General features: G+C 47.0%; 1 protein-coding gene across 1 annotated transcript in view; it reads right to left on the reverse strand.

Moving 5' to 3' along the window:
- Window positions 1-277: 277 nt before the first annotated feature.
- The window catches only part of LOC134067956 (neuronal PAS domain-containing protein 3), a 186,411-nt gene continuing 160,269 nt past the window's right edge, over window positions 278-26,419 (reverse strand). The window contains exons 6-12 of the mRNA XM_062523449.1: window positions 22,985-23,103; window positions 18,309-18,502; window positions 17,231-17,337; window positions 7,350-7,497; window positions 6,613-6,728; window positions 5,395-5,692; window positions 278-5,307 (exon numbers count right to left, since the gene is read on the reverse strand). Of these exons, the coding sequence (XP_062379433.1) occupies window positions 4,119-5,307; window positions 5,395-5,692; window positions 6,613-6,728; window positions 7,350-7,497; window positions 17,231-17,337; window positions 18,309-18,502; window positions 22,985-23,103 (2,171 nt within the window). The 3' untranslated portion in view covers window positions 278-4,118. The remainder of the gene's footprint in view (window positions 5,308-5,394; window positions 5,693-6,612; window positions 6,729-7,349; window positions 7,498-17,230; window positions 17,338-18,308; window positions 18,503-22,984; window positions 23,104-26,419) is intronic.

The raw sequence follows: 26,419 nt of genomic DNA on the forward strand, positions 1-26,419 counted from the left end.
GCTAAGATTATCAAGAGGTATGGTGTAGCATTAGAGATACCCGTGCTTCCCTCACTGACGTCCTCACCCCCTTGGTCACTGTGACATCCTATCCCCTCCATACACACATCCCCACCACTTCGAGTGGGCGGTGAGGTGGGCAGTGGACATCCAGACAGACACCCAGACAGACATTGATGAACCTCAACCAGTAGAGACCAGAGGTGAGGCATCACTGAAGTCAGCCACAGACTTCAGACATCCTCCCTCTGTCCATAGTAATCAAACTGTACCTAAGAGAGAGCATATGTCTCAATGTTTGCCCCCACCATGGAAGAGCAACAACTACAAAAACAAACAAAAACCAAAAAACAACAGGCAGGGCGTTGGACACAGGAAAATCAGGAGGCGTACAGTTCCTCTTGAAACGCATAATACTTAAATAAATTGAAGGCAAAAGGAAAGAATGAAACCAGAAAGGAGGGAAAGCAAGAGGTAAAGAAAGAAGGAAAGAAAGAAAAATCTTGCCAGTCACAAGAGTGTGTGGCGTTTGCCTGGGATGGTTGAATGCAAAAGAAAGGATGCCAGTTTGACAAATCCAAGAGAAGTTTATTATGAATATGGCACCTGTAAGATGGTAAAAAACCGTGTTACAGAAAGACAACCATGTATGACATGTTTCTTTTGAAACTGAATGAAAACCTACAAAAGTATAAAATAACCCTGTTGTAAAATGAAGTATGTACAATTCTGAGTTGCAGCATTATTTATGGTCAATGAAAAACAAACGAAAAAACAAAACAAAAAAAGATGTTTCTCAAAAAATAAGCCAGGCACTCAAAGTTAGCTTCAGTTAGTTCATGTTTTCCTCTGAAAACAAAAAAATAAAAAATAAAATAAAAATGTACCATAGTTTTTTTTCTCTTTTTTAATATTTTAATTTGTTCGCTTTTTAGAATTTATAACACTGTTAACATTGAGACTAAGAGAAACCCTTTTTCTCCCATAGTTTTTTTCCTACTTGGCACCAAGTTCCTCATAAAAGAATCTGTATAATTGTACAAGAAATAGTTAAAAACACAGACACAGTTCGTCACAGGTAATGAAGTGATTTTTCATATTGTCATTTTTAAACACTATTTATCTGACAGCAGCTGAGATTAGTTTAAGATTAAATCACCAGCAATCATTTTTGACACAACACAGAAAAACATTGAAGCAGCTCGTCCGGCTGCTCTGTTTGTAACATATGGGTGTATTTCCTGGCCCACTATGTCTGTTTTAGGAGCTGCCCCCCTCTCTCAACCCCCATAATCCCCTCATTGCTTTGCCACGTAGAAAATTCTAGAACGCTATAGGATCCCTTTTTCCATTCTGGTGACACCAAAGCCCTCCTGCAACCGTTCTGTAAAGTAACAATCCACCCTGACATTTTTTTTTTAACGTTTTTTTTGTCAAAAAACATTTATTTCACGACCTGGGTTTGAGTTAACAGCAACACCTTTACAGAAACAAACCACAGACATTTTTTTATTCCTGATGAGCAAAGCCTGATTCGGTTAAAAAGACGAAGGATCCCCTCCCTTTGCTGGACAGACTAAAAAACACTTAACTTTGACAAAGCTGCTGGACCGAACAAAATCAAGTAAACCAAACAGTCAACTTAGTAAACATGCAATTTCAAAACACCTATAAAAATAGATTTATAGTGCGAAATATTTTTTTTCATCTCTTTAGAAATCTTTAAAATTGTTTATTGTCCTGAAATACTACCATGAACTTTTTTTTTATTAATTCCTGTGAGTTGCAGGGTCCTTGAAGTCAACAGGTTTGGTGGAAACCAATGAAATACACCCAATGCATACAAGAAGCACAAGGGACTCTGGGAATGTGTTCGCAACTGAGGCTTGTATGGTTCCAGTCTAGTCGTTAAATCTAAATGCTACTTTTTTTGTCATAATTTTTCAGAGTAAATGCAAGCTGGAAACTGCAATCCCAGAATTCCTCAGTGGCAAAAAATGGCTCCATAAACCTTTGAGCTAGTTAAGAGTCTTTTTTCTCTGAGAGAAAGAGAGGTCTGTAAGACTACACGACAGCAAAGCAATAGCAGGAACAGAAGAAAGGGAGTACAGAGGAAAGAAAAAAGCAGCAAAAAAGGTGACACTACATTTGGGAAGGCCACCACACAAAATCCACTAACCTCAACTGGTTCACTAAGACTGCAGAGGGGAATGGAGAGGGCAGGGAGACCGGTGCGGTCTCACCTGACCCCCGTGGCCAGCCCCAGACTAGAGAAAGCACAGAGAAGACAAAGGACGAAACAGCTACATCAGCTCGGTATATACTGCATATAGTAACACACACTGAAATCGCTATGGAAACTGACAGCCAGTGACACTTACACATTGTACACGTTTACGGATTTCACGCTTGGTAATAGATGACTGGATGGATGGCTGCCAAAGGATGAAGTGACAGTATTTTTAAATTTTATTACTATCATTTCTTTTTTTTTTCTCTTAAACGACAAAAAATCACAGTGTTTTAACACCAATCTGTGAAAAAAATCATATCTTTTTTGGCAACGGTGGGAAAAAAATAGGAATGTGATATATTTTTTTCAAAAACAAAATCAAAGATATTTTTTTTTACATTTCTGACTGAAATGCATGTCCTTGTATCAACATCCTTGATATGTGATTTCAGAGAGTCTGAGTGTACAGTGGAAGGAGACGGCTTGGTTGGGACGTTGGCAGAGATGCTAGGCTTTGATTAAAAGCAAAAGTAACTTGAATCTTCATTACAGAAGGGGGAGAAAAGCCTTATTTATATATAACATTCATTTTTCATTTTCAAGTCTATGATTCTCATTAGCCTCAGTTAGACTGAGAGAGAGAGAAAGTGATTCACTTCAAACGTTACACAAACAAAAAAACAAAACCCTAACCTGCTCCTTTAGTCTTTCTAATGCCTGATAACATTGAGCTCAGCCGACAATCAACTTGGAATGGGTATGGGGTTAATGTTGGGGTAGGTAGCAGGGGTTGAAAACAAAAAAATTATCGGGGGGGTCAAGAGGTTTAGACTGTACTAGAAAATCCTTCCCTAACACTCTTCACGTCTCTAGCCCTGGAACAGTGCCTACACCGGTCAGATGAGTGAGGGGTCATTGGATGGTAGCACCATGGATCTGCAAAGGAGGAAATGGAACTGAGAGATATGATATCATGTACTGATCTGTTCCAAAGTCCTGGGATTTGTTTTGTTGTAATTGTTGTTGTTGTTGTTGTTGTTGTTGTTGTTTGTAGTTGTTGTTGTTGCAGTAACATTCTATTCACAGGTCAATACCCGGCTGTAATTGCTTTTTTTTTAGTAAATGTATGATTTGCAAGTTAAATCAGAACTATAAAAAAGGAAAAGAAAACATTAATTTCTAAAATACTAATTCCCTCACTTAGAAAGAATCATAAACCCCTTCAACTAGGTCAAATAGGGCAACATCCTTTTTGTCATCATCATCCACCTTGATCACATCAAGATATGGTTCTGAAACAATCACAGTTTCGTGTTCTTTTTTTTTCCTGCTGATCCACTTCAGTCACCTTTAAATATACAAGGCATCCGAATAGAGATGCAACAAAATCGACTCAAATAAAAAGTACACCTCATTCTGCCTACAGAGAAGTCCTACAGAGAGTTCTCTGGAGCCAGAAAGGAAGGGTCAGCGTAGTCCATTCAGAGGAAATGTCACTGACACCTAGAGATCAGGGAGGTAAGAAAGAGATAGAAAGAGAAGGTCTAGAAAGAGAGAAAAGATGGGTGATAGAAAGATAGAAAAAGATGTGAAGTGAGAAGGAGAGAGGAGAGGAGGGAGAGGGTGGAGTGGGACCATACATTTCAATTCCACAAGCGCAATTGCTCGAAATTCAAAGTGCTAAAATTATTTCAAATGTTCTTTTACAGTTCTCACAGTCTCCCGCTTCAAAACACAGTTTTGCGTCTTCTTATTTTTTTTTTGTTCGTGTTTTTATTTTTGACTTTTTTAAAGTTTTTTTTGTCTCTCTCTCTGGAAAAAGAGTCTGGTAACACAGTCGATAGTAACGGTAACACAGTAAGGTGGTCTCGGAAAGGGGCGGGCCTCAGTCCTCCTTGCGGTCGAGAGTCTGTGTGGCGTGGATGCCGTTGCTGTAGACGGGGAAGGGGAGCGTGGAGAACAGGCCCTCGGCCGTGGTGAAGACGTTGGCGGCGGGCATCTGCGACAGGCTGGCGCCGGTGACGGCGCCGCCGAACGGGCCCGACATGTTGAGCCGGTGCACGTGGTGGTAGAGCATCTCCATGGGCGTCTTGGGGTCGATGGCGAAGCCGGGCCCGTTGACGTCCACGAAGTTCATGGCGTGCGCCGCCGCCGCCGCCGCGTTGGGCCCGTTGGCCGCCGCCAGCAGGTTGGCGCCCTGCATGGCCAGCGTGACGTCGGCGGGCGCGTAGCGGATGGTGCCGGTGGTGTAGACGCGCGGCGCCCCGGAGACGGCCGCGCTGCTGGTGGCGGCGGCGGCGGCCAGCGTGCCGGTGACGCGGTGCACGAGCGGCAGCATCATGTTGCCCGCCTGCAGCCGCTGCAGGGCCTCCAGGTCGCCGCCGTAGAGCAGCGAGCCGTTGCCGGCGACCGCGGAGGCGGAGGAGGAGGAGGAGGAGGAGGAAGAGGAGGAAGAGGAGGTGGTGGGTGTGCCGCCATGTTGCTTGTCCCGCGGGGACGCCGACAGCGGCGGGGAGAGCGGGTCGGCGGACGAGGAGCTGGACGGCGGCGCCAGGTTGGAGCCCACGCTGGAGGTGGAGTTGGGGGTGCCGCCGTTGGCACCGCTGAAGCCCTGTTTGCGGGCGCCGCCGCTGCCGTCCGTGCCCGGCGGGGTGAGCACCGAGTCGGGGATGGCGACCTGGAGCCCCGCGGAGCCCTGCGGGGACGGGAAGGGCTCGTTGGCGCCGGGCGCGGGCGGCTTGGTCATGCTGTAGGGCGACTCGTTGCGCGAGATCTCCCGGTTGGGCGGGTAGTTCCAGATGCTGCTGTCGTTGTCGAAGTTGATGGGCTCCGACATCTCCGTCTTGATCTTGGTGGGCGACGGCGGGGGCAGCAGCGGCGGCCGCTCGCCCAGAGACGCGCCACCGCCCTCCGCCGTTGCCGGGCTCTCCGGCTCGTCCGACGCCAGCCTCGGCCGCTGCCTCCGTCCGCCGCCGTTCCACTTCTGCTTTTTCCGCCGCTTCTTGCGCTTCTGGTGCTTGCTGGCGGCCGAGCCGGCCAGCTCCGTGGCCGCGCCCATCCCGCAGTCCTTCGGGCTCAGCCCCAGGTGCGGGTCCTCCTCGTCGTCCTCCTCCTCTTCCTCCTCCTCCTCGTCCTCCTCGTCCTCCTCCTCCTCCTCGGACGAGTCGGAGTTGGAGTCGTGCAGCTGCAGGGCCTCGGGGTCTCCGTAGTGCTCCACCTTGATGTGGAGCCCCCCCAGGCGGCCCAGGCGCCCCTCCTTGCTGTCGGCCTCGCAGTCGGACGGCTCCAGGCTGTCCTCGCTGTCCTGGCTCTCCGGGTTGCTGGAGCTGTCGCCCTCCTCCTGGCGCCGCATCTCCTGCGACGGCTGCCGCGGCTGCTTCTTGCTCTCCGGCTCGGGGTCCTCGGAGTTCTCCGACGACTGGTTGCCCTTGCCGTCCGACTTGGAGTTCTCGTTGTCCTCTGTGGGAAAACGAGAACAGGCGGTGGAGAGAACGTTAGGAATGAACGGCTGAAAATGGAACATGAACAAAACTGGCTCAAATGACTCGACTTAATAACACAGGTTATTACTGTGTTCAGATTTTAATCGTCGATTTTTATTATCGCTGTTTTTATCAACAGACCTCAAATATACATGGCATTTTTCACGTTAATTGTAATCGTAACGATTTCTGAGTGCCACCCTTATGTCTATCGGCCTGTATCAGTGAAGTGGAGTGTGCCCTGCGTGGCATCTCCTGGTGGTGTCTCCTAACTACCCCCCCCCCCCCTCGTCCTCGGTGCCCCTGGAAGGAACACTGCAGGGCTGTAGTGCACTGTTGCGCTTTTCATCAGGAACTAATTGTACAGCTTCATTTGGGCGCTGGCAACTCGTGCCCCCCGGGAGCCCGCGGCTCTGCCAGGCTGCCAGTCTACCGCTGCGCGCAGAGACACATCGTTCTGGCCAGGCTGCAGCTGGCACTGCCACACACACACGCACACGCACGTGTGCGCACATACTCTCCGCACTCTTCCTGACACGCACTGGCAAGAGTCGGGCAGCGTGAAGGAACGGAAAGGCCACGTGCCAACGATGCCAGTGGACAATACGCTGGCACCTTCCCCACAGGTGTACCCGCCGAAGAAGAAGAAAAAAAGACATCTTTCCCCAGCTTCTGGAGCTAGTGCCCGCTAATACCTGCTGATTCAACACGGGGAGCCCATTAGGGCCTTCACGCCCAGCACAGCTGTCGGTGATGCTTGTTTGGTAAATGCCGCGTTCCCATGCGCTACGCTGTTTTTTTTTTTGTTGTTGTGCGGTGTGAGTATTAAAAAGGGCACAGAGTTGTTTAGAGTTGGGGGTTGCCAGGGCGACAGGAAGAGAGGGGCTTATACGGTACCAGAGTTATCCTTGAAGTCGGATTCGGAGTCGGAGGTCTCGGAAGACTCGGATGCTTTCTCCGGGAGGTTGGGAAGCTGTGCGATATCCATGGGCACGTCTTTGTACTCCTGGTTGCTGCAAGATGTCAAAGAAAAGGGAGAGGAACGGCAAGAAAATGACAATTAACTAGAGTTAAATAACAAACACAAAAGCAAATAACACACACACACACACACACACACACACACACACACCAAACAATGAGGGGGAGACGAGGGGGTCTTTGGCGCTACCGATAGAAAATCATTTACGGGAGATTGTGGGCAGCGGTGTGAAGCACATGGCAGACTCTTTATTCTCCTCACACTGGGATTGATCCGCCGCTCCCAAAAGAACATCCCCTCTCTAATGATCTCTGACAAAGCCGTTGCTCAGTGCAGGAAAGGTTGAGGAAATTAAGCAAAGGACTTGGGAGGAGGGAGGGAGGTTAGGGGGGAAGAAGGAGATAAACATATCGGCTGCCGCCATTCTGCTAAATGCTGGAGGATTCCTCAGCAGCTGACAAACACACACGCACACACACACACACACACACACACACACACACACAGACACAGACGCACACACACACACACACACACACACACACACACACACACACACACACACACACACACACACACACACACACACACACACAAAAAAAGAGATCTGTCAAACAAAAGAGCTGATGTTGGGTAAGTCTGGAGTGTGTACCTGAGCACGTAGTTGACCCAGATGATGTTCTTCTCGTTGGCGTTCTTGGCGTTGATGGAGATGGTGGCACTGGACTGGATCCAGATGTAGCCGCTGTTCTTCTGGATCCAGCGGTAGTACTTGGTCACACACTGGCCTTTGTTGATCACTGGAGGGGGGAGAAGAGGAGAGAAGGAGAGTCAGACCAAGGCGCTTATCCTGGTTAAAAGGTCATACGCACAACGCCGATGGGATACGTCAAGTCAAAATACTCAAGTCAAAATATTGCGTGCACGAGCAGCTACAAAACCACCCTTTCCCTCTCCCTCTCTCTCTCTCTTGATACCTGATTCCACACATATTTACTATAAATTATACAATAAACTGCTACTGTTGAAATGGACAAAAGTATGGGTCTCCAATCTTCAACTGCATCTATAGTGTGAATTCAGGGCACCATATGAGGACTAACTAAAAGGCCTCCTGTAAGCTGCATCTATAGTGTGAATTCAGGGCACCATATAAGGACTAACTAAAAGGCCTCCTGTAAACTGCATCTACAGTATAGTGTGAATTCAGGGCACCATATGAGGACTAACTAAAAGGCCTCCTGTAAACTGCATCTACAGTATAGTGTGAATTCAGGGCACCATATGAGGACTAACTAAAAGGCCTCCTGTAAGCTGCATCTATAGTGTGAATTCAGGGCACCATATGAGGACTAACTAAAAGGCCTCCTGTAGGCTGCATCTATAGTGTGAATTCAGGGCACCATATGAGGACTAACTAAAAGGCCTCCTGTAAGCTGCATCTATAGTGTGAATTCAGGGCACCATATGAGGACTAACTAAAAGGCCTCCTGTAGGCTGCATCTGCACTGTGTCACCCCGACTCCTGGCAGCCCGAGAGGGACACTGTAGTGGGCAGCTGCATGAGGTCTGGTGCAGTGCCCACGACACACCAGCAAAGGGCACTGTGCCTGTGTGCCATGCCTGTGTGCCATGCCATGCCTGCGCCCCACGTGCCCCCCCCCCCCCCCCCCAGCCTCTGTGGAATGCCCTTGTGCGGGTCCACTGGAGTGAAGACACATCAGCGGCTGCAATAAATTTGGCTAAATTAACAGCTAAACGGCTATCTCAACCAATATGTATCTGCATTAATCATTGTGTGCTAAAACAGAAACAGTCCAGAGTCCAAACGAGGTAGTAAATTCAAATTCTTAGTTTAATTACGGCTACAAATAGCACTTTCCATAAAAAAGAGCTCTACGAGCGGTGTGATTTATAGAAAAAGAAGTCCAGTAATTAAAACTATTAGGGACTAATAGCATTGTTTAAGGAGACATCCCAAGGGCTAAAATAATTGACTGTAGTTTACTGGCTTGCTTTCTTTATGGACAAAATATAATATTACTAAATTGGCATATAGCATTGAAAATAAATGCAAAAGTAAACATTGCTTCGCAGAGGCCCACAAACCTTTTATTTACTGTTGGATTTTAGACTGGGTTATTTCAAAATAATTTTCTTGAAAGACTAGTCATTTTCAGTCGTTTAAAATTGCATTGAATGGGCAAAAATATCTACATTATATTTTTCTGACCCCTAAATTATAAATACACATAACTGGGACAAAAGAATAACGAACAAAAAATTTACCTAAATGTAATGTATATAACTGTGTACATTGTACAATACATATTTCTTGTTGCAAATAACACTCAAAAAACAAGAGTGCAGTAACAGATTTGTATGTATTTCCCTGGAAACTGAGCGCGGTCTGGTTGAGAGATCTTGATGAATTCTGGCTCTGCCTATTTTCTGTGGGCCTTTGGCTCGTCTGGCTGCCTTGGCCCGTGCTCTATAGATCCAGCAGTCAAAGCCCTCCATCTCCCCACTGTCAGACGAGCGGCGCATCCGCACTGCCATCAATACGCCTCCACCGCGGCCTCCTCCCCCAATGCCGGGCCTTTGCAGGTGTGGCTTATTTTTTAACCCCTCTCACTTACCGTGCCATTTAATCAATCAAGGCCCTGTTTGCGCTATTGATTTCGTGTTAATGAAGTGTTAATGTTTCATCGTCCCTGCTCTCTCTCTCTCTCTCTCTCTCTCTCTCTCTCTAAGTCTCGCATTTGCTCTAGTCTTTCTCTAGCTTTCTCTTCCTTCCTGTCTGTCTCTCGTTCTCATTCTCATGTTTTCTCACTCTCTCTCTCTCTTGTCTCTTGTCTCGTTATTCTGTCTATCTGACGCTTAATCTCTCTCTGTTCCAATCTTGTCCATTCCTCCTTCCACCATTTCACTGCTCTTCCCATTCTGCTCTTCCCTTGTGTCTCTTCCTCATGCTCTCTCAGTTCAGTTGAGCGTACCATGCACACACATGCACAACTTGTGTGCGTGTGCGCGTGTGTTTGGGGAGAGAGGTGCTCTGTGTGTTATGTGTGTGTTTTTTTCCCTTCCTGCCAGGGCTTAAAAAGGAATACGGCCCCTTTAATCTGGCGATGGGTGAAGCAGCCGCGGGCGTGCCTGGAGCACGGCTTCCCTCCCTGACGCACACCCAACCCAATCCAACCCCTCCATCTCTTCTACCTCCACCCCCCTCCACCCCCCCTCCAACCCCGTCCTTCAGTTTGTTTTAATCACTTGGATCCCTTCCATAATGGCGCCTACCTTTCAGATACCCTTTACCCAAAGTGCCCCCCGTTTGGTGACGGTCGGGGGAAAAGGAGGTGGTGGTGGCGGCGGGTGGGGGCGGGAGTAGTGGGGTGTGTGTGGCGGGGTGTCAACGTCATATAAAAAAGTAAGTAATTTACGCCCGTGAAATTGCTTTATGGAAAAGTCCTTGCAGTCCATCGGGATATTATCGTAAAGGCAAGCTCTTTTATGAATGAGAGAGAGAGAGAGAGAGAGAGAGCTGGAAAGAGACAGATAGATACAGAGGGTGAGAGTCTGACCAAGAGAGAGGGAGAGGGAGAGAGAGAGAGAGAGAGAGCAACATAGATACACAGGATGAGAGTCTGACCGAGAGAGTGAGAGAAAGAGAAAAGAGAGAGAGAGAGAGAGCTGGAAAGAGATCGATAGATACACAGGATGAGAGTCTGACCAAGAGAGAGAGAGAGAGAGAGAGAGAGAGCTGGAAAGAGACACTCAGATACACAGGGTGAGAATCTGATCAAGAGAGAGAGAGAAAGAGAAAAGAGAGAGAAAGAGGCCGATAGATACCGAGGGCGAGAGTCTGACTGAGAGAGAGAGAAAGAGAAAGAGAGAGAGAGAGAGAGAAAGAGAGAGCGAGAGAGCCACTGAGCTGCTGAGGTTGGGTGAGCTGCGGTCTAACGGGCCTTCAAAGAGCACCAGCACGGGCCTGAAACACACTCTCACTGCTGGAGCGTCCGCACCAGCGCTCAAGCACTTTCGTTTCAGGAGTTTTACTGAGTGAACTGAGAGAATCGAAACTCTCTGTGGTGAAGTGTGTGTGCGTGCCTGTGTGTGTGAGAGTGTGTGCGTGTGTGTGTGTGTGTGTGTGTGTGTATGTCTAAGTGTGTACTGGTAGAGAGAGGCTTCAAGAAGGTTAAGCGAATTGTAGCCCTTTTCCAGCATGTCTGGTCTGCTGTAAGCCATAATGAATTCCGACTGAACACATCCTTATGAGACCATCCTTTCTAAATAGGGCCCCATTCATGACTGTGCATGCTAATAGTCAATCTGAAGTCTACACACAGATGAACTGCACTGTGTGATTATGTGAGCGCCAGAAACACGACCACATGGCTATTCCACAAACGGCAGCAACTTAGTCTGGCTATCAACATACTAAGCTCAATCTTTTAAGTCTGCGCTTTATTTCTACTGCACAAGAGGCGTGATCAATGGGCATAGCTGAAATGGCTCTGTACGCTTTTGGATAGTCCTTCAACCAATCAGACCGACGATCCGGGTGTGCCTTTTGCATAAGCTAGTTTGTGATTGGACCCAGAAGATGTGGACAGGAAGCAGGAGAGCTAGATGTGCAGGTTTGAGCTGTAGGGCGAAATCCAAATCGACGGCAGATCCGGCAGGAGTTTACCCAGCCACGCAGCAACTACAATCTTCATATGGTATATTATTTAGATATTACCAAATAACAGTGCAAAGCAATACAATGTCAGTGATTATAGGATTATTACTTTATCTGTGTCTGTTAACGGTATGTATACAGTTCAGAGCTGGTAGAGTACATTGTGGCTCAGTTGTTATCAGTGACCACTTCAGGCGACAGCGCATTACAAACTGTGCTCAGTTTCATTCTACGTGATTATGATGAGGCTCAATCACCGGCCTACTTTCCCGGCAGGTGAAACTTTCTGCCGTGCTCTCCAGGAAAAATTCCATGCAAACATATTACAATCACTTGAATAAGCCGGATGACACATTTGATTTGCAAGCTTCAGAGGCCTGAAACATTCCAGCGGCTGTATTTCTTTTCCCATCTCGCTCCCTCTCCCTTCCCCCCTCTCTCTCTCTCTCTCTCTCTCTCTCTCTCTCTCTCTCTTCCTCCCTCTCTCCCCTCTCTGCAGTGCTGAAGTGAAGTGAATCTGTCTTTAAGCACAGTAAGCGGCGAGGTGAGTTTTTCATTAAAGCCAGTCTGAACTGCTCTTTGGAGACGGGCTCTTGTAGTATGCCTGCGGGCGAGTGGAGCCTCTCCTGAGGTTTCTCGGCTCTGCTGTGAGCCATCTTTTCCCACCTCTCAGCACTGACTGAAGGCAGGCGAGAGAAAGAGAGCAAGACAGAGAGAGAGAGAGAGAGTGAGACAGAGAGAGAGGGGGGAAGGAGAGAGAAAGTGTGTGTGTGTGAGAGAGTGAGAGAGAGAGGGAGAGAGAAAGAGAGAGAAACTCTAACTTGCTCGCCGACCGTTTCACAATGCTAGTATGATTCACTGCTGTGCAGTTAATGCAGTCACTCACACACACTCAGACACACTCATCCACACACCCACACACGCACACGTATAAAATCCAGACATACAAACACTCCACACACACACACATGCATTCACATGGATGCTCACTCACTGGTCTGGAGGAACTATAGCTCTATAGTAAGTCTTAGTCTATAGTAAGAACAAAAAATAACATTTTGGAGAAATAGATATGTAGAGGCAGGTATTTGAGCTATAGGAGAGAAGCCTGGTTGGATCATATGGAGATTCAGTGTGTGATTAGGATCGGTTCGCTGCTGTCACAGAGTCACCACTGACTATTACCCCAGAGCCTGGCCGTGTTGGTTGTAGGCACACTACATAACGTCATGACACAATGTTAACATGGGTGCAGTGCCCTTTCTGTCAAACGTTATGGTCTGAAACGAGGAGTGGAGGCCCCACCATTACATATCTATCTGACTCCCGACCAACTGCACATCACCCTAAGCTATTGTTTCATTTGCCTACCCATAATTACTGCGTATAGATTATGTATGGGAACATGATTTTTACAACACTGAGGTCAGGGAAATATACATGCACATTTTAGATGTGGATTCATGGAATAACATGAATTACTGAAGATGTTTATAAATAAAATTATATTTTTGTGTATTAATGTAGCAGCATGAATACACATCAGTATGGTACAAAACTCATCTGCTAGAGGGTGGATGATCACTCTTTGTCCCTAAGGCATCCACTCCCAGTGGAGGCGTCATATACAGTGAGTTACACCAGCATCCAACAGAGAGGGCTCCCGCACACTGGGAAATGTCCTTGGCGCAGACAGCACCTGACAGGATAAAACTGAGGTGCCACCATCATTTAAGCTCCCCCCAGAAAACTATCGCTCTGGGTGTGAGAGAGACATCCGGAGCGATAAAATGTTTTCAGTACTTCATCCCCACGGTAATAAAAACTCCCCGGCCTTGGGCCCCGCAACGCGCGCGCCCGCACTCCCTCGACTTAAAGCCATGCTTCATCAGCTGGGGGTGTGTGTGTGTGTGTGTGTGAGAGTGTGTGTGTGTGTGGGGGGGGGGCAGCGGAAGCAGAGCATGGCCGCCCTGCAGCAGCGCCAGCTCATTTGCTTCCTGAATAGAGCTATCTCAGTTATATATATATATATATATATATATATACTGTATATATATAAAACAGAGTTCAGACCACGACTTAGTTATAACAGTTAAAGCCTCTTGAAAAAAGCCTTAATGTAAGAGCTTAATGTAACAGAGAGAAAGAGAGAGAGAGAGACAGTCGTGAGGTTCACCTGGTCACAGATAGGGGTGAGGGGTGGCACAGGAGAGAGCTAATGTCCAGCTCCTCTCCCTCTGACTGTCCCTGCAGGGGATAGTGTGTGTGTGTGTGTGTGTGTGTGTGTGGTGTGTGAGAGAGAGACAGAGAGACAGGGAGTGTCTGGGGGTGTGTGTGAGAGAGAGAGAGAGAGAGAGAGAGAGAGAGAGAGTGTGTGTGTGTGTGTATATGTGTGTGTGTGTGTGTGTGTGTGTGTGTGTGTGTGTGTGTGAGTGTGTGCGTGGGTCACCTCTCCATCACTCTCCCACTCCCCCCGGTGTCAGGAGAGACGAGTGGCGTGGCGCAGCCGTCTCTCTCATTTCCTTTAGTCTAAGTGATTCCATGCCCCCCCGTGCCCTGCTCCTGGTGGCCATTGTCAGCGCTTGATTGGCAATCAGTCCTGGGGAGGCCTGGCCGAGCGCCCACCCTGGGGTCCCCCCCCCCCCCTCCGCACAGGGGTCTAACAGGGAGCCTTACAGCCTTATTACACACTTATGCCTAGCGCTATTAGATTGACTGAAGAGACAGTGAACCTCCAACTTCCACTGTATCTAAAGCTAATGTCATTTTTTCTTAACCACAATTGGGTAGCTGACTTCCGACTTCCAATATATCTAGAGCTAATATTTCCAACACAGCGCGGTCACTGACTTCTGACATCATTAATAACTACAGCGAATATCTTTTTTTTTTTTTACCACAATGTTGTAACTGTTTCTTAACGCAGTGCTAGTTCACTTGCTTTCTATCTATTGGTTTGAGGTTGCTAGGTGCTGAAATGACTGGGTTGCTAGCCACTTCTCAATGATAACACCACATACTACAGTAATACACAGGTTCACACAACATATAGGAAACTACACCAGCATAATAGTGTGCTAGCCGGTGTTGGCCCTATCACTGTCACCGCAACACATGAAGTCCTGGAGAAGCTTAGCTGAGCGTGTGCATTGGAGCAGAATGCCCTTTAGGGACGATTACGCCTCTGCGCTTTACAGTCAGCTATAATCAATGAGCGAATGAATCAGCTCTCCTCTGCAGGAGGGGGGGGGGGGGAAGCGGCGATGGGAGGCCGAGGCTATAATACTTATCTTCTCATTTGCCTCTCTTCTGTAGCCTCCGTTAAAAAGTTTCACCTGCACCACACCAACATTAAATCGATAGCACACCAATGGTCCCCTTCCCTCCATAAACACATGGCTCAACAGTCCCCCATTACAGGTCATTTCAGCTGATTACAACATTAGTAAGGTGTAATAGATGCTTAGACAGCCAGGGGTAGCTGCTGTATTTGCAATATTGAGCGCATTGCTTAGCGCTCTCTCTCTCTCTCTCCCTCTCTCTTTCTCCCTCTCTTTCTCTCTTCCTCCCTCCCTTTCTCTCCTCTCCTCCCCATTCTTATCAATGCAATCCAGGGGATCCACTGAGGGCCCTCTCTGCGCTGGGCTTCAAATCAAGGCCTAATGGAGCCAATCTGCTGGCTTTTTAAGGCAAAAGGGACAGTCCGATGCCACCGTAATTGCGCTCTAATTCAGTTGAACTCCCAATATCTAATCAGACAGCTCCAAATTCCCCGATGCTGCTCCAAGGACACTCGTCCTCTTCTTTTGCAAACATCTAATAAAGTGGGGGAATTTATACGCGGCGGAGAGGCGGCGGAGCCGAATGAGCCGTGAGGCTGGTGGGCGGGCGGGCGGGCGCGCGGGCGGGCGAATCGGATCGGATCGGCCGGCCGGCGCTTAAATAATGGCCCTGGCTGCCAGGCTGCTGCTCAGCTTGGTGTTTTTCCCACTGAAGCGTTCGCATAAACGCCATGCTGGGCAACGCCACTGTTGCTGCCATCGCCAACGCCTTTCTGTCTCTCCTGCCCAATGTGAAGAGTCAAGACAGAGAGAGAGAGAGAGAGAGAGAGGAAGAGAGAGAGAGGAGAGAGAGATAGTGTCTGAGTGAGAGAGAGTGATATAGGGAGAGAGGGAATGAAAAAGAAAGGGAGAAGGAGAGAAAGAGTGTGAGAAAGAGCATGAGGAGATAGAATAAAACAGAGAGAGAGAGGAAGCGGGAGGGAGGGAGAGAGAGAGTGAAAGACAGACAGAGAAAGAGAGAGCAGGAGAGCGAGAGTGTGTGTGTGAGTGTGTGTGTGGATGGGGGGGAGACTGCTGTCAGAACACACTTAGCAAATGATTTAAGATACTGAAATAGTGTTCACACAGCATCGCAGTTCACATCAATGTGAACCTCCTGCTGTTGATGCAGCTGATGTGCGTTCAAAGAGGCTTCAGAGAAGACTTCATATAAAGATGAACAGAATCCAATAGGGAGGGGAGAAAGAAAACCAGGATTAATGTCCAATTTGATGCGATCTCTTAAAAAATAAAGACAAAAAAAAAGCAAAAAGCACCACTCAAGAGCGCACACAAAAAAAAATCTTAAGATGTGTTATTTCACACGACTTGTGGGGCTTTTCTCGAGCCCCGCCGTGAGTGCCACTACTCCTTCTCGGAGAGGTTATTCGTCTTGCGGGCTTTTATTTTGACACGCGCCCGGCCGTCCCGGGGAGTGGGGCAGGCGAGAGCCCTTGTCGGCGGCGGCCGCTCGTGGAGAGGGCCATTGGCGGGGATTATCGGAGCTGTCACATTGGCACACCATTACGCTCAAGAGCCACGCTGACACCCATTATAATAACTGTAATAGAGCAGCCTGTGCTCTGTCCTGCACTTCTGCTCTCTCGCTCTCTCTCTCTCTCTCTCTCTCTCTCTCTCTCTCTCCGTCTCCCCCTCCCTTACTCTCACTCACTTTTTTGCTCTCTTTGGATCTGTCTATCTATTTCTCTTTCAGGCGAGGGGTTCAAACCCAAGGTGGCGAGGACTGAAGAGTGTCACACATACGTGAGTGTGTGTGTGTGTGTGTGTTGTGTGTGTGTGTGTGGAGTGTGAGTGCAGATCGAGCTAAGAACACTCGGCACCGGTGAGATGCTATCGCCATCAAAATCAATCAGTCGAGATGACTGCCAGGACCACTTGGGTAAATTTAGGCACACTTGTCCGAGGAGTGCTGGCTTAGGTGCAACGCCGGACATGTTAACAGCCTGTTCACAAGGAGGGTTTGTCTTCCTCATTATGTCCCAATACTGAGGCAATTGGATTATGCTGGGACCTTCAAATCCTTCAGAAGAATAACATTCCTTGATGTGAAAAATATCTCCCGTTTCCCTCATTGGAATTCCTTCTCAAGGGTGCTTAGACACCAATAGGGCTTTGGTAAGCCTCCCCTCCTCAATAGACTCATTCTACATGTTCTTAATTATACTTTTTGACATGTGTTGATAGAGGTCTTACTTCCTTGCTGGAACTGACAGCCTAATGCCATACAACAGATGATGACTTTTTTTTTTTCCCGCTCCTTTGGTGTTGCCAATTTCCTTGCGGTGGCATAATTACTCGGAAGCTCGTTAACAGCACCAGCACATTAACGAACTATTCCGCTTATGAGGGGAAATTAAATAGACAATCTGACCGCTCGCTCTCTGTGATGTAGACCATTGCGTCTCTCCCTCTCTCCCTCTCTCTTTCTCTCCATCTCTCCCTCTCTCTTTCTCTCGGCGGCAGCCTAGCAGCGTGTTAGCGTGCTATAACGGCGAGGCCTGGGCTACTCACGGTCCAGATGGCACTGCCGGATGCCCTCCACGTCCTCGGCATGGATGAAGTGGTAGCATCTCTTCCCCACGATGTCCACTGGCGTCAGGTCCATGTAGTCGCTAATTCTGAAACAGGGGGGGAAAAGAGGACATGTTCAACACCAGGGGGCCGGGTGCGCAGAGTGACGTCCTTTCAATTCTCTTTCGGAGATTACAGAGAAAAGTGTCGAGGTTTTTCAGCGGACACCTGGAGGTGTGAAACTGACGAAACCCCTGATAACCCACTCAGATGCAGAGACAGTGTGGGGTAATGGATCTGCTGAACTCTCAGCCAGCTTACCCTGGCCTGACAGTTAAGGTCTAAATGCTCTATTACTTCAGAATATTCGCACAGAATAGACTACTTTGTTCATACAGTACAATGTCTTTTTCGATATTCAGGCTTTCTGCTATGATGCACCACGTTTGGAGACATTCAATAATAAGACTCGAAGTATACAATATTGTGCAGTCCCTGTTCCATCTCTATATAAAACACTTCATGTTTGCCCACAGGAAATCATTGCTTCGATGTAGAACACAAGTAGTAATGTTGAGAGAGACAAATTATAAAACCTTTTTTTAAATATAAATGCTTCAACCTTAATTGGTAAGATTTTGTGCAGTTTTACGGCCTTAGAAAAGCTACATTTTTAATGCTCTGAAAGGCAGGGAGCTGACAAAATATCCATCACTTTATTAAATTTACTGCAGTTTCTTGGTGGAAACATGACTCATATGATGGTGGCTCGGTTGTAGGATTATATAAAACTAGCTTTCTTAGTGGAAGGCTGTGTGCTCAAGTAAACTCCTTTACTTATTCCACTCCTGAGAATGTTAAACTACAGTTGAAGGAGCAGTTGTCTGGACTCATTAGTGTTATTATGACCGTACAGAGACATCGAAATGTTATGCAAGTCAATTTTGGACCGTCTATCCTTACATCAGGTCTGGACTTGGTGGAATTGAATCAAGATTTGGTGATTAAAAACTCCTTTAAAACAGTAGCTTTTACCATATATACAAAACAGCTCTGTGAGCAAAGGCCAGTGCCTCACCTGTTTTCACAGTATATGATGTTGAGGTCCATGTTGACCCGCGTCACAAACATCTGGCAGTCAATGCGCACTTCATTGATTGTGGGAGGGGGCAAGGCGTGGGCCACCACCACCATGCCCATGATCTGATTGGGCACCGATCGACTGTGGGTCAGTGCCATCCTTATCCTCAGTCTGCCTGTGACGTGAATGACCTGGAGAGAATGATGAGGAGAGAGAGAGAGAGAGAGAGAGAGAGAGAGAGAGAGAGATGGAGAGAGATGGAGAGAGAGAAAATTGGGGAAAATAAAGAGAAGAAGTGACGAACAGTGAACACACAAATGTATCGCAAATCACTATAGTCACATTGCTGAAGGGCAATTTATTAAGTCGACTATGATTAATTTTTAATGCACATCTAAATATAACACAAGCGCTATATATCAAGGCAATAAAGCAAGGAGGGTATACGTGTGTATGTGTTTCCTCCCACTTCCTCTCTCTCTCTCTTTCTGCAATGACAGAGATGAAAAAAGAGAGCAAAGGAAACTAATAACCTATTTCTCGCTTTAAAGTTTTTGCAAAAAGCTTTAAAGTCTTTGTAGCTTCGATATTGCCCAGAGGAGGAATTGACTGGATAGGCAGGGCACACTGTACTTTCAGATCCATCCATTTTAATCAGGCCAGGGAGAAGCCAGCAGGAATTGTTTTGTAGTCCCCCCCCCACACTCACACTCACTCTCTCTCTCTCTCTCACACACACACACACACACACACACACACACACACACACACACACACACACGCACACACACACACACACTTTTGACACCAGCCTTTTCATAGCTTCACCTCAGAGACTGCTGAGACGCTATTAGCATCATTGGTGAAGACAGAGGCTCTAGACGACCATGTGTCCTGGCCACTGGGGATCTTTGATGCCCGTGCCCTCTCCGCTGGGCCCGGGCAACCCCAAACCGCCGGGCTAACGCATGGGCAGAGGGGGGGAGAGTGTCTCCCCCGATTCCTACACAAGGTGCCTTTGCGAGGCACTTGAGTACCAACAACATGCAGGCACCTTGAAACATCCGAGCTGACAAGGGAGAGGCAAAAGGGAGCTCGAAGATCGAACAACTATTTTTCCTCACTTTGAAAATAAGACAAAGTCACACAAGATCTCAGGAAGTGTAGAGATTGTTTGGAGTTTATGTCAGTTGTTTAGGTTCTGAAAAATGCATTCATGGGCAGAAGGCAGACAAATCTGTGGCCAAAACTAACGATTCCAAATGTTCCAAATGTTGGAAAATTCAACAATGAAGGTATACAGTATGTACAATTCAAGTAGGGAGAATGAATGCTTTGGAAAGGAGATTTAAAATATTTTTGGGATGAAAAAGAGTAGACAAGACCTGTGTATGATTCGAACATGTTCTGATGCTTTATTGACGATTAATGATGCTTTCAGCAAAAGGTGGAAACTGTATCCCCGAGCTCCGTAAGTCAATTAAACATTGAGCTAAGTGAAATTGAAAACAAGCACGCAATAGCTTTTAAAGTACACCTAATGAGGTGGTATACCTTTTTCAAGAGGAGAATGCAGGGAAAGTCTTTCAAAACACAGTGATGCAAACTGGCTGTAGACACAGCTAAATGTAACATGAACTGGGAGAGAACGTTTCAGGCAATAACAGACCTGGGAACAGCTATGGGCTCTCTCTCTCCCCCTCCCTCTCTCTCTCTCTCCCTCTATCTCATCCACACACACACACACACACACACATAAATGAACAACCTGTCCACACGCACTTGACAGACCACTTACACATTTCAATAAGACATCAGAGTATAATCGAGAATGAAAAGATGTCTAATTGCTTGATGAAAAATTAAAACAACGACCACCCTTTCTTTTCTCCCCCACGGTTCTCGGTAAATACTGCAACACTCCAGAGAACACAAGCCAGTGCAAAATGGAGAACTGGCGAGCTCCCTCGAACGGGCATAAAGGACCCACGCCTTAAATAAATAAACATTCAAATGTATTAAAAACATACAAAATGGAAATGATCTTTTCAGAAGCACAAAGCTGGGGGGCATCAAAAGTTAGTTTGAAAAATACAAACTTCTGAAGAAATTGCCACAAAGCCCCGTGCTGGCCGTGAATTGCTGCAGGAGTGCTCTTGGCAAGAACATCATAAGCCCCGGCAAAAACATTAAATATGCTCAAGCAGCCAAATTCAAACTGACACGGCCAGAGTTTCTCAACGGCTGCTCTGCGAGCCAGACGAATAGCATATCTCAATTTAATACCGGCCAACATAACAAAGGGATCAATTTTTATAATTCATGGTTCAGCACACAATGCTCTCTCTCTCTCTTTCTCTAACCCCCCCATCTCCCTCTTCCCTCTCTCTCTCTCTCCCCCTCTCTCTCTCTGTCTCTCGTCCCCTCTTGCCCTGCCTCCCCGCCTGTCTCTGCCAGTGAATATAGAGGAGGTATACATAAGAAATCAGATTCATCTATTCGCCGGGGGGATTCTCTGGAGTGCTTTTGAAATGTGATACAGCACAAATAATGACGGAGAACCTTTACATGAGTGCATCGGACGAGGCGAGGAGAGAGAGAGAGAGAGAAGAGCCGGGCGGGGTGGGGCGGGGCGGAGAGGGGGATTGAGGTGAGGAGGACGGGAGAGGAGGAGAGGAGAGGAGGAGAGAGGAGAGGAGGAGGGAGGGGACGACGAAGAAGCTGGAGATCTATTTAAAAAAGATGGGCTTAAGCCTCGACCAGGAATTCACTTTGAAGTGACCTCCATGCTGGAGAGGGACGGGGGGATAAGCAGGCATGATGCGAGACGCCGATGCCATCGTCTGGCGGACGGCGCTGAGCGCCCGGGCGAACGCGGCTCGCCTCGGCACGCTCCGCTCTCTGTGCCCGCCGTCGCCGCGGAGACATGCAAAATTTATATCCCCCTGTATTATGTAACAACACAAGTGTTGACTTAATTTAAAGTAAATGTAATAAGAGGTGTCCTTGTCTGGCTGGTAATGTATGCGCGCATGCATGCCTGAATATTTATGCGCGGCGGTCACCAATCCCTCCACTTCATGGGAATTTCCATCAAACATGTGACCGGGTGGACAGATCAGACGGAGTGGTGGAGAGGGAGATGGAGAGGGGGAGAGATGGAGAGAGAGAAAGAGAGAGAGAGAGGGGGAGAGACTGAGAGAGAAGGAGCAGAAGGAGGAGGAGGAGGAGGAGGAGGGAGCTAAGATGGAAGACATTTGGCTGCTCTTTTTCTCGGAGGGAGGGAGGGAGGGAGAAAGGGAGGGAAGGAGAGAAGGAGGGAGGGAGGGAGGCTCGTGTTATCTGTGTCTTGCCGAAGAGCACCAATGGCAAACACCTGCGGTGACAGGTTCATTCTGTAGCTGTTTGTCAAATCTCAGTGATCCAATTCTCCATCAAGGATCTAATAAAAACACTGCAATAAAATATATATGTGACTGTATGCATAAGCTGTTCATAATGCCTTCTTATAAGTGACATAAACCTGTAACTTAACATTAATGATGTATTCATTATATGTCCAATACGTATACAGCATCTCATATGGTTGTTAATTCGCTGCAAAATCACACAATATGGCAAAAGACGAATATTTGGTGATATAATATTCAGTATTTTTGTTTTTGTTAAAATAATCTCAGTATGTTTAGACAGTGATATAAAGTTAGAAGGAGAGCCATTTAAAGCATTGCTAAGTATTATGAACAGTATTAAATGCTCCTGTAATGGTCCTGCCTTATTTCAGCCATGGAGGTAACTGTCCATTGTATGAGTCTTCTTTGCCATCTGAGATTTCTGAACCTGACGTAACCCGTTAATAGAGCTCAACTTTTTTTGGTTTTCATGTTCACGTCGGTGTACTTTCATTCCCTCAACAGCTCTCCACTAATCAAAGCAGAGAAGCTCCAAAGTTTCACCCTTTCACCACGTCTTCCCTTGAAGTAGTTCTCAGAGAGCGCTCTCCCAGCAGGAGCAGCCGAGAAGGGGGCCTGTCTTAGGGGCTAAAGCCTGCGAGATTCAGGGATGCCCCGTGCGCTCGGCCTGGAGACGGGAGCAGGAGATGGAGAATCAGCAGGACGCACCCGATCGGTCCTGCTCTCCACCGCGCAGACGTAATCTGGCCTGATCCAGCTCCTCTCCTCTCCTCTCCTCTCCTCTCTCACGTGCCATCATCACGCTTAGACTATTACCTACACCACTGTGTGTGTGTGTGTGTGTGTGTGTGTGTGTGTGTGTGTGCGAGAGTGTGTAGAAGGGGGTCTGTTCAGGTATTCAGCGTCTCATAATGATAAAAGACTTCTTAAATATACAGTATGTGTGCACTGTCTAAGTGCAGCTTCCAGATGGTTTCTGGCAAATCTGCACACACATGGAGAACCAACACAAATTCACACTCTCTCCAATTTAGTCTTGATGGCAAGAGAAGTCAAAGTGCAAGGGGCTGCATTTCCATTGTGGTAGATAGGCCATTCATTCAGTGCCTGGGTATATCCAAATAAAGAATTTAAATATAAGTTAAAGTGGACAACTAGAAGTCCCAGATTGATTCCTTCACTCATTCCCTGGAATGTATGTCTGAGGAATAGGACGTCCAGTGTTTGGATAACATTGTGAACTCTCCGGCCATAGCCTACCTTATAGCCCGATGACTTGATGTGGACGCCTCTCTTGGTCAGGGTGGACTTCATTCGGATGAAGAAAGAACGTTCTAGGGTGTTATCAGGGGCCAACAGACTCGGACTGGTAGACTCCACTGGAGAGGGGGGAAAAAAGACACACACACACACACACACACACACACACACAGACACACACACACACACACACACGCACACACACACACACACACACACACAAATCCAATTACTTTACATTACCTGTCCAATGCATTGGTGTGCAAAAAAGCCCAGGAGAGGTGGGGGGATATTAAAAGAGAAGGCTGCAGAGATGTGCTGTAATAACTTCTCATTGAGTTTCTATCATCTGTGGCTAGCTGCCTAATGGAAAAGCACAACTCAGTGCAGAAACACAATGCCAATAAATGTTTGACAAGGTTTTAATTATCACCGCTAATAACAAACAATGTATGCTTCGTCTAATGCGATAATTGCCTCAAACTCTTTGATGGGAAGTTCAATACCTTTTAAAAAGTAGCATACACACTTTCCCCCAGTTTGCCCCCACGTGGCCCGGTGGATTGATATAAACCCTGTTCCTAAACTGTCAACAAACAGCCGCTTCTCTCCTCCTCCCCGCTGTTTGACTCTGGATTAAGAGTTAACTCTCTGTGCAAGGGGAGGGGACTCGGGCCTCTCAACTTCTCAAGGGTGGAGGAGTATGCGCAGCATCACTGAGTTGGACAAGTTCCTCAAAGTCACAACCAAAGCTTGCTGCACCTTGCTTTCTAGCTGTTCATATTAACCTTATTATGCTTATATTGGTTCAGTTCATCATGACTGAACAACCGGTCATGTTCTCCTTTAACATAAGCAGGCACAACTACTCAAGAATAATAATAAGGACGAAAAACTGATTGCATTTGAAACTGTAGTGGGCTTGTTGTCAAATGCAACCCAAGGATTTGAGTGTCGCTCGAGAGTGGAGCCATTTGCCTGACAGATTGAGGCTTGATTGAATGCATACAGCAGAATGGCTTATGCCCTTCGCCCCTTGACCTCTGAACTATCCTCTTACTGGCAGATGCCTCGCTCAGCGACACTGTAGCAAAAATACTGAGGAGAAAATTGTGTGTGTGTGTGTATATGTGTGTGTTACAGCATGAGTGTGTATAAGTGTGTGTGTGTGTGTGTGTGTGTGCATGAGTGAATGTGGAGTTAATGTGTTTTGGTGTGCATCTTGTGTCTGTGTGTGTCCATATGTGTGTGTGCGCGCTCGTGTGTGTGTGTGTGTGTGTGTGTGTGTGTGTGAGAGAGTTCTGAAGGTGTGGACAGAAGCGGGAGATTAAAGTGAAATGGGATTACCAACGGGACACCTGGAAAATCCAGTTTTCTGCTGCTCTGCATATGACAAGGCTACAGTGACTTTGGAGAAGCGCTTTGGAGGAGAAGTCCGAAGACGCCACAAAGACGGCCATGAACAGAGAGCGTTGAGAATGAGAGGTAGAAGGACAGAAGAAGAGGAAAAAGAAGAAAAAGAAGAAAAAGAAGAAAGCGAGAGACAAAGCGATCAGAGGGAGGGGTGTGTGCGCATCTGTCTCCCTCTCTCTTTCATCCCTCTGTCTCTTCCCTCGCTTTCTCACTCATTCGCTCTTTTTTTTTTTTTTTGAAGAGGACATGAATTAAATGTCATTTAAAATCTAACTAGCCCTTTATCACTCTGGGGAGAAGCAGAGGCATGTTATATTTAGTCATTTCATTTCTTCTGATTAAATATGAATTACGGCGAAAATTTTTCTCATCATCCAGCACAGCAGAAATACGCCAACAGCTTTTTAACACACTGTATAAGCACAAACTTGGGCTTGGAGAGTTTAATTCGCCTCTCTAATCCAATCACATCAACCTTATTTCTCTTATCAGAGATTCCCATTTTGAATTAAATGAGCTCATTAGTTTTAATCAAAGGCTGCGAGATCAAAACTTACACTTAAATGCTTCAGATCGGAACTGTCAGTCAGACGCTGGCTTGTGTTGGACTGGCGCGCGAGATCAGAGGTGCCCTCTGAAGCGAGGGCTTTTTCATTAGGGGGCAAACGGGCCGCCGGGCTCTGAGAGAGGCACGCGGCAGACGCGCCGGAGCTCGGCTGGGTGATGACGGGTTTGGGAACTGGGTTGGGCCGACTGGGTTTGGGTGCTGGCAACGCTGGAGTCACCGGGCTACCATGGGCGCGCTGGCATCTGTGCTTTCTGGGAAAGTGCTACAATGCTACCACGGGCAAGCGTGCGTCTATGCTTTCTGGGGAAGTGCTATACTGCTACCACGGGCAAGCGTGCGTCTATGCTTTCTGGGGGGGAAAAATGACGAAAACGTGAGTCATAAGGAGCAACTCGCCAAGTCGAAGACAGAAATACTTCACCGTTCCTTTATGATCAATGAAGGGCAACCGCTACTCAAAGGTGTTGCTGTTATGATCGTGTATTAAGGTGTGACAATTAAAATGCTCGGTCACATTTCACATTCCCAGTTCCGTTGATACACTGTAACCACACAAGCGTATCAGACCGAGAACAAATGAAATATGTCACATCGAGACTAATTTGTACAAGAGCTGGGTTTACGGTTGGAAGAAGGCATAGGGCAAGTGAAAGTACCCAAATGCGGCCCTCACTGATAATTAGTGTTAAACCCTGTAATTAATGGTATAATATAACAAGGACATTGCAGACCTCTATATTGACTTATAACACCAGAGTGGACCACAGTGATTGGACGACACTACTGCAGCAATGAACTCACAGAGGAGCTATCCACACACTTGTGCATATTGAATGGAAGAATGGCCAAATTATGTGGAGGGAGAACACTATAAAAAGAATCATAAGGATATCCTTAAACTAAACGCTCAAGTTGATGTTAATGTTACAGGAGCCAACAGCTAAAATCTCTTTTTGGATTGCCTTGATTGTCTGCAATGAGGGCCTTTACTAAATCTACTGGAAAAACCCCTTGGTGTAAAGGCTTACATTCAGACACCTACGACCAATGTAATCTATGTATCACCATGCAAGAGAGCAAATTATGTCTACATGTGTGTAGGTGTGTATGTGAGTATGTGTTTGTGTGAGTGTGTGTGTGTGTGTGTGTGTGTGTGTTAGTGTGTGTGTGTATATATATATGTGTGTGTGTGTGTGTGTGTGTGTGTGTGTGTGTGTTTGTATGTGTGTGCATGTAAGCGTAATGATTACCATCTCTAAGTAGCAAATACACTAATTGGGCTGTTCAGTTACCGGGAACATTACGGCCATAAGGGAATTCTCCTTTTAAAAATATGCAATAAATTCTGTTAGCATGTTTCATGCATTTCCGTCTTTACAGCTGATGGTAATACTAGATGCGCGCTTGCTCTCCTCAGGGACACTGTAAAGCGCTTATGAATGTAGCCAGATCAC

This window comes from Sardina pilchardus, chromosome 20 (assembly GCF_963854185.1).
Source record: "Sardina pilchardus chromosome 20, fSarPil1.1, whole genome shotgun sequence".
NCBI lineage: Eukaryota > Metazoa > Chordata > Actinopteri > Clupeiformes > Clupeidae > Sardina > Sardina pilchardus.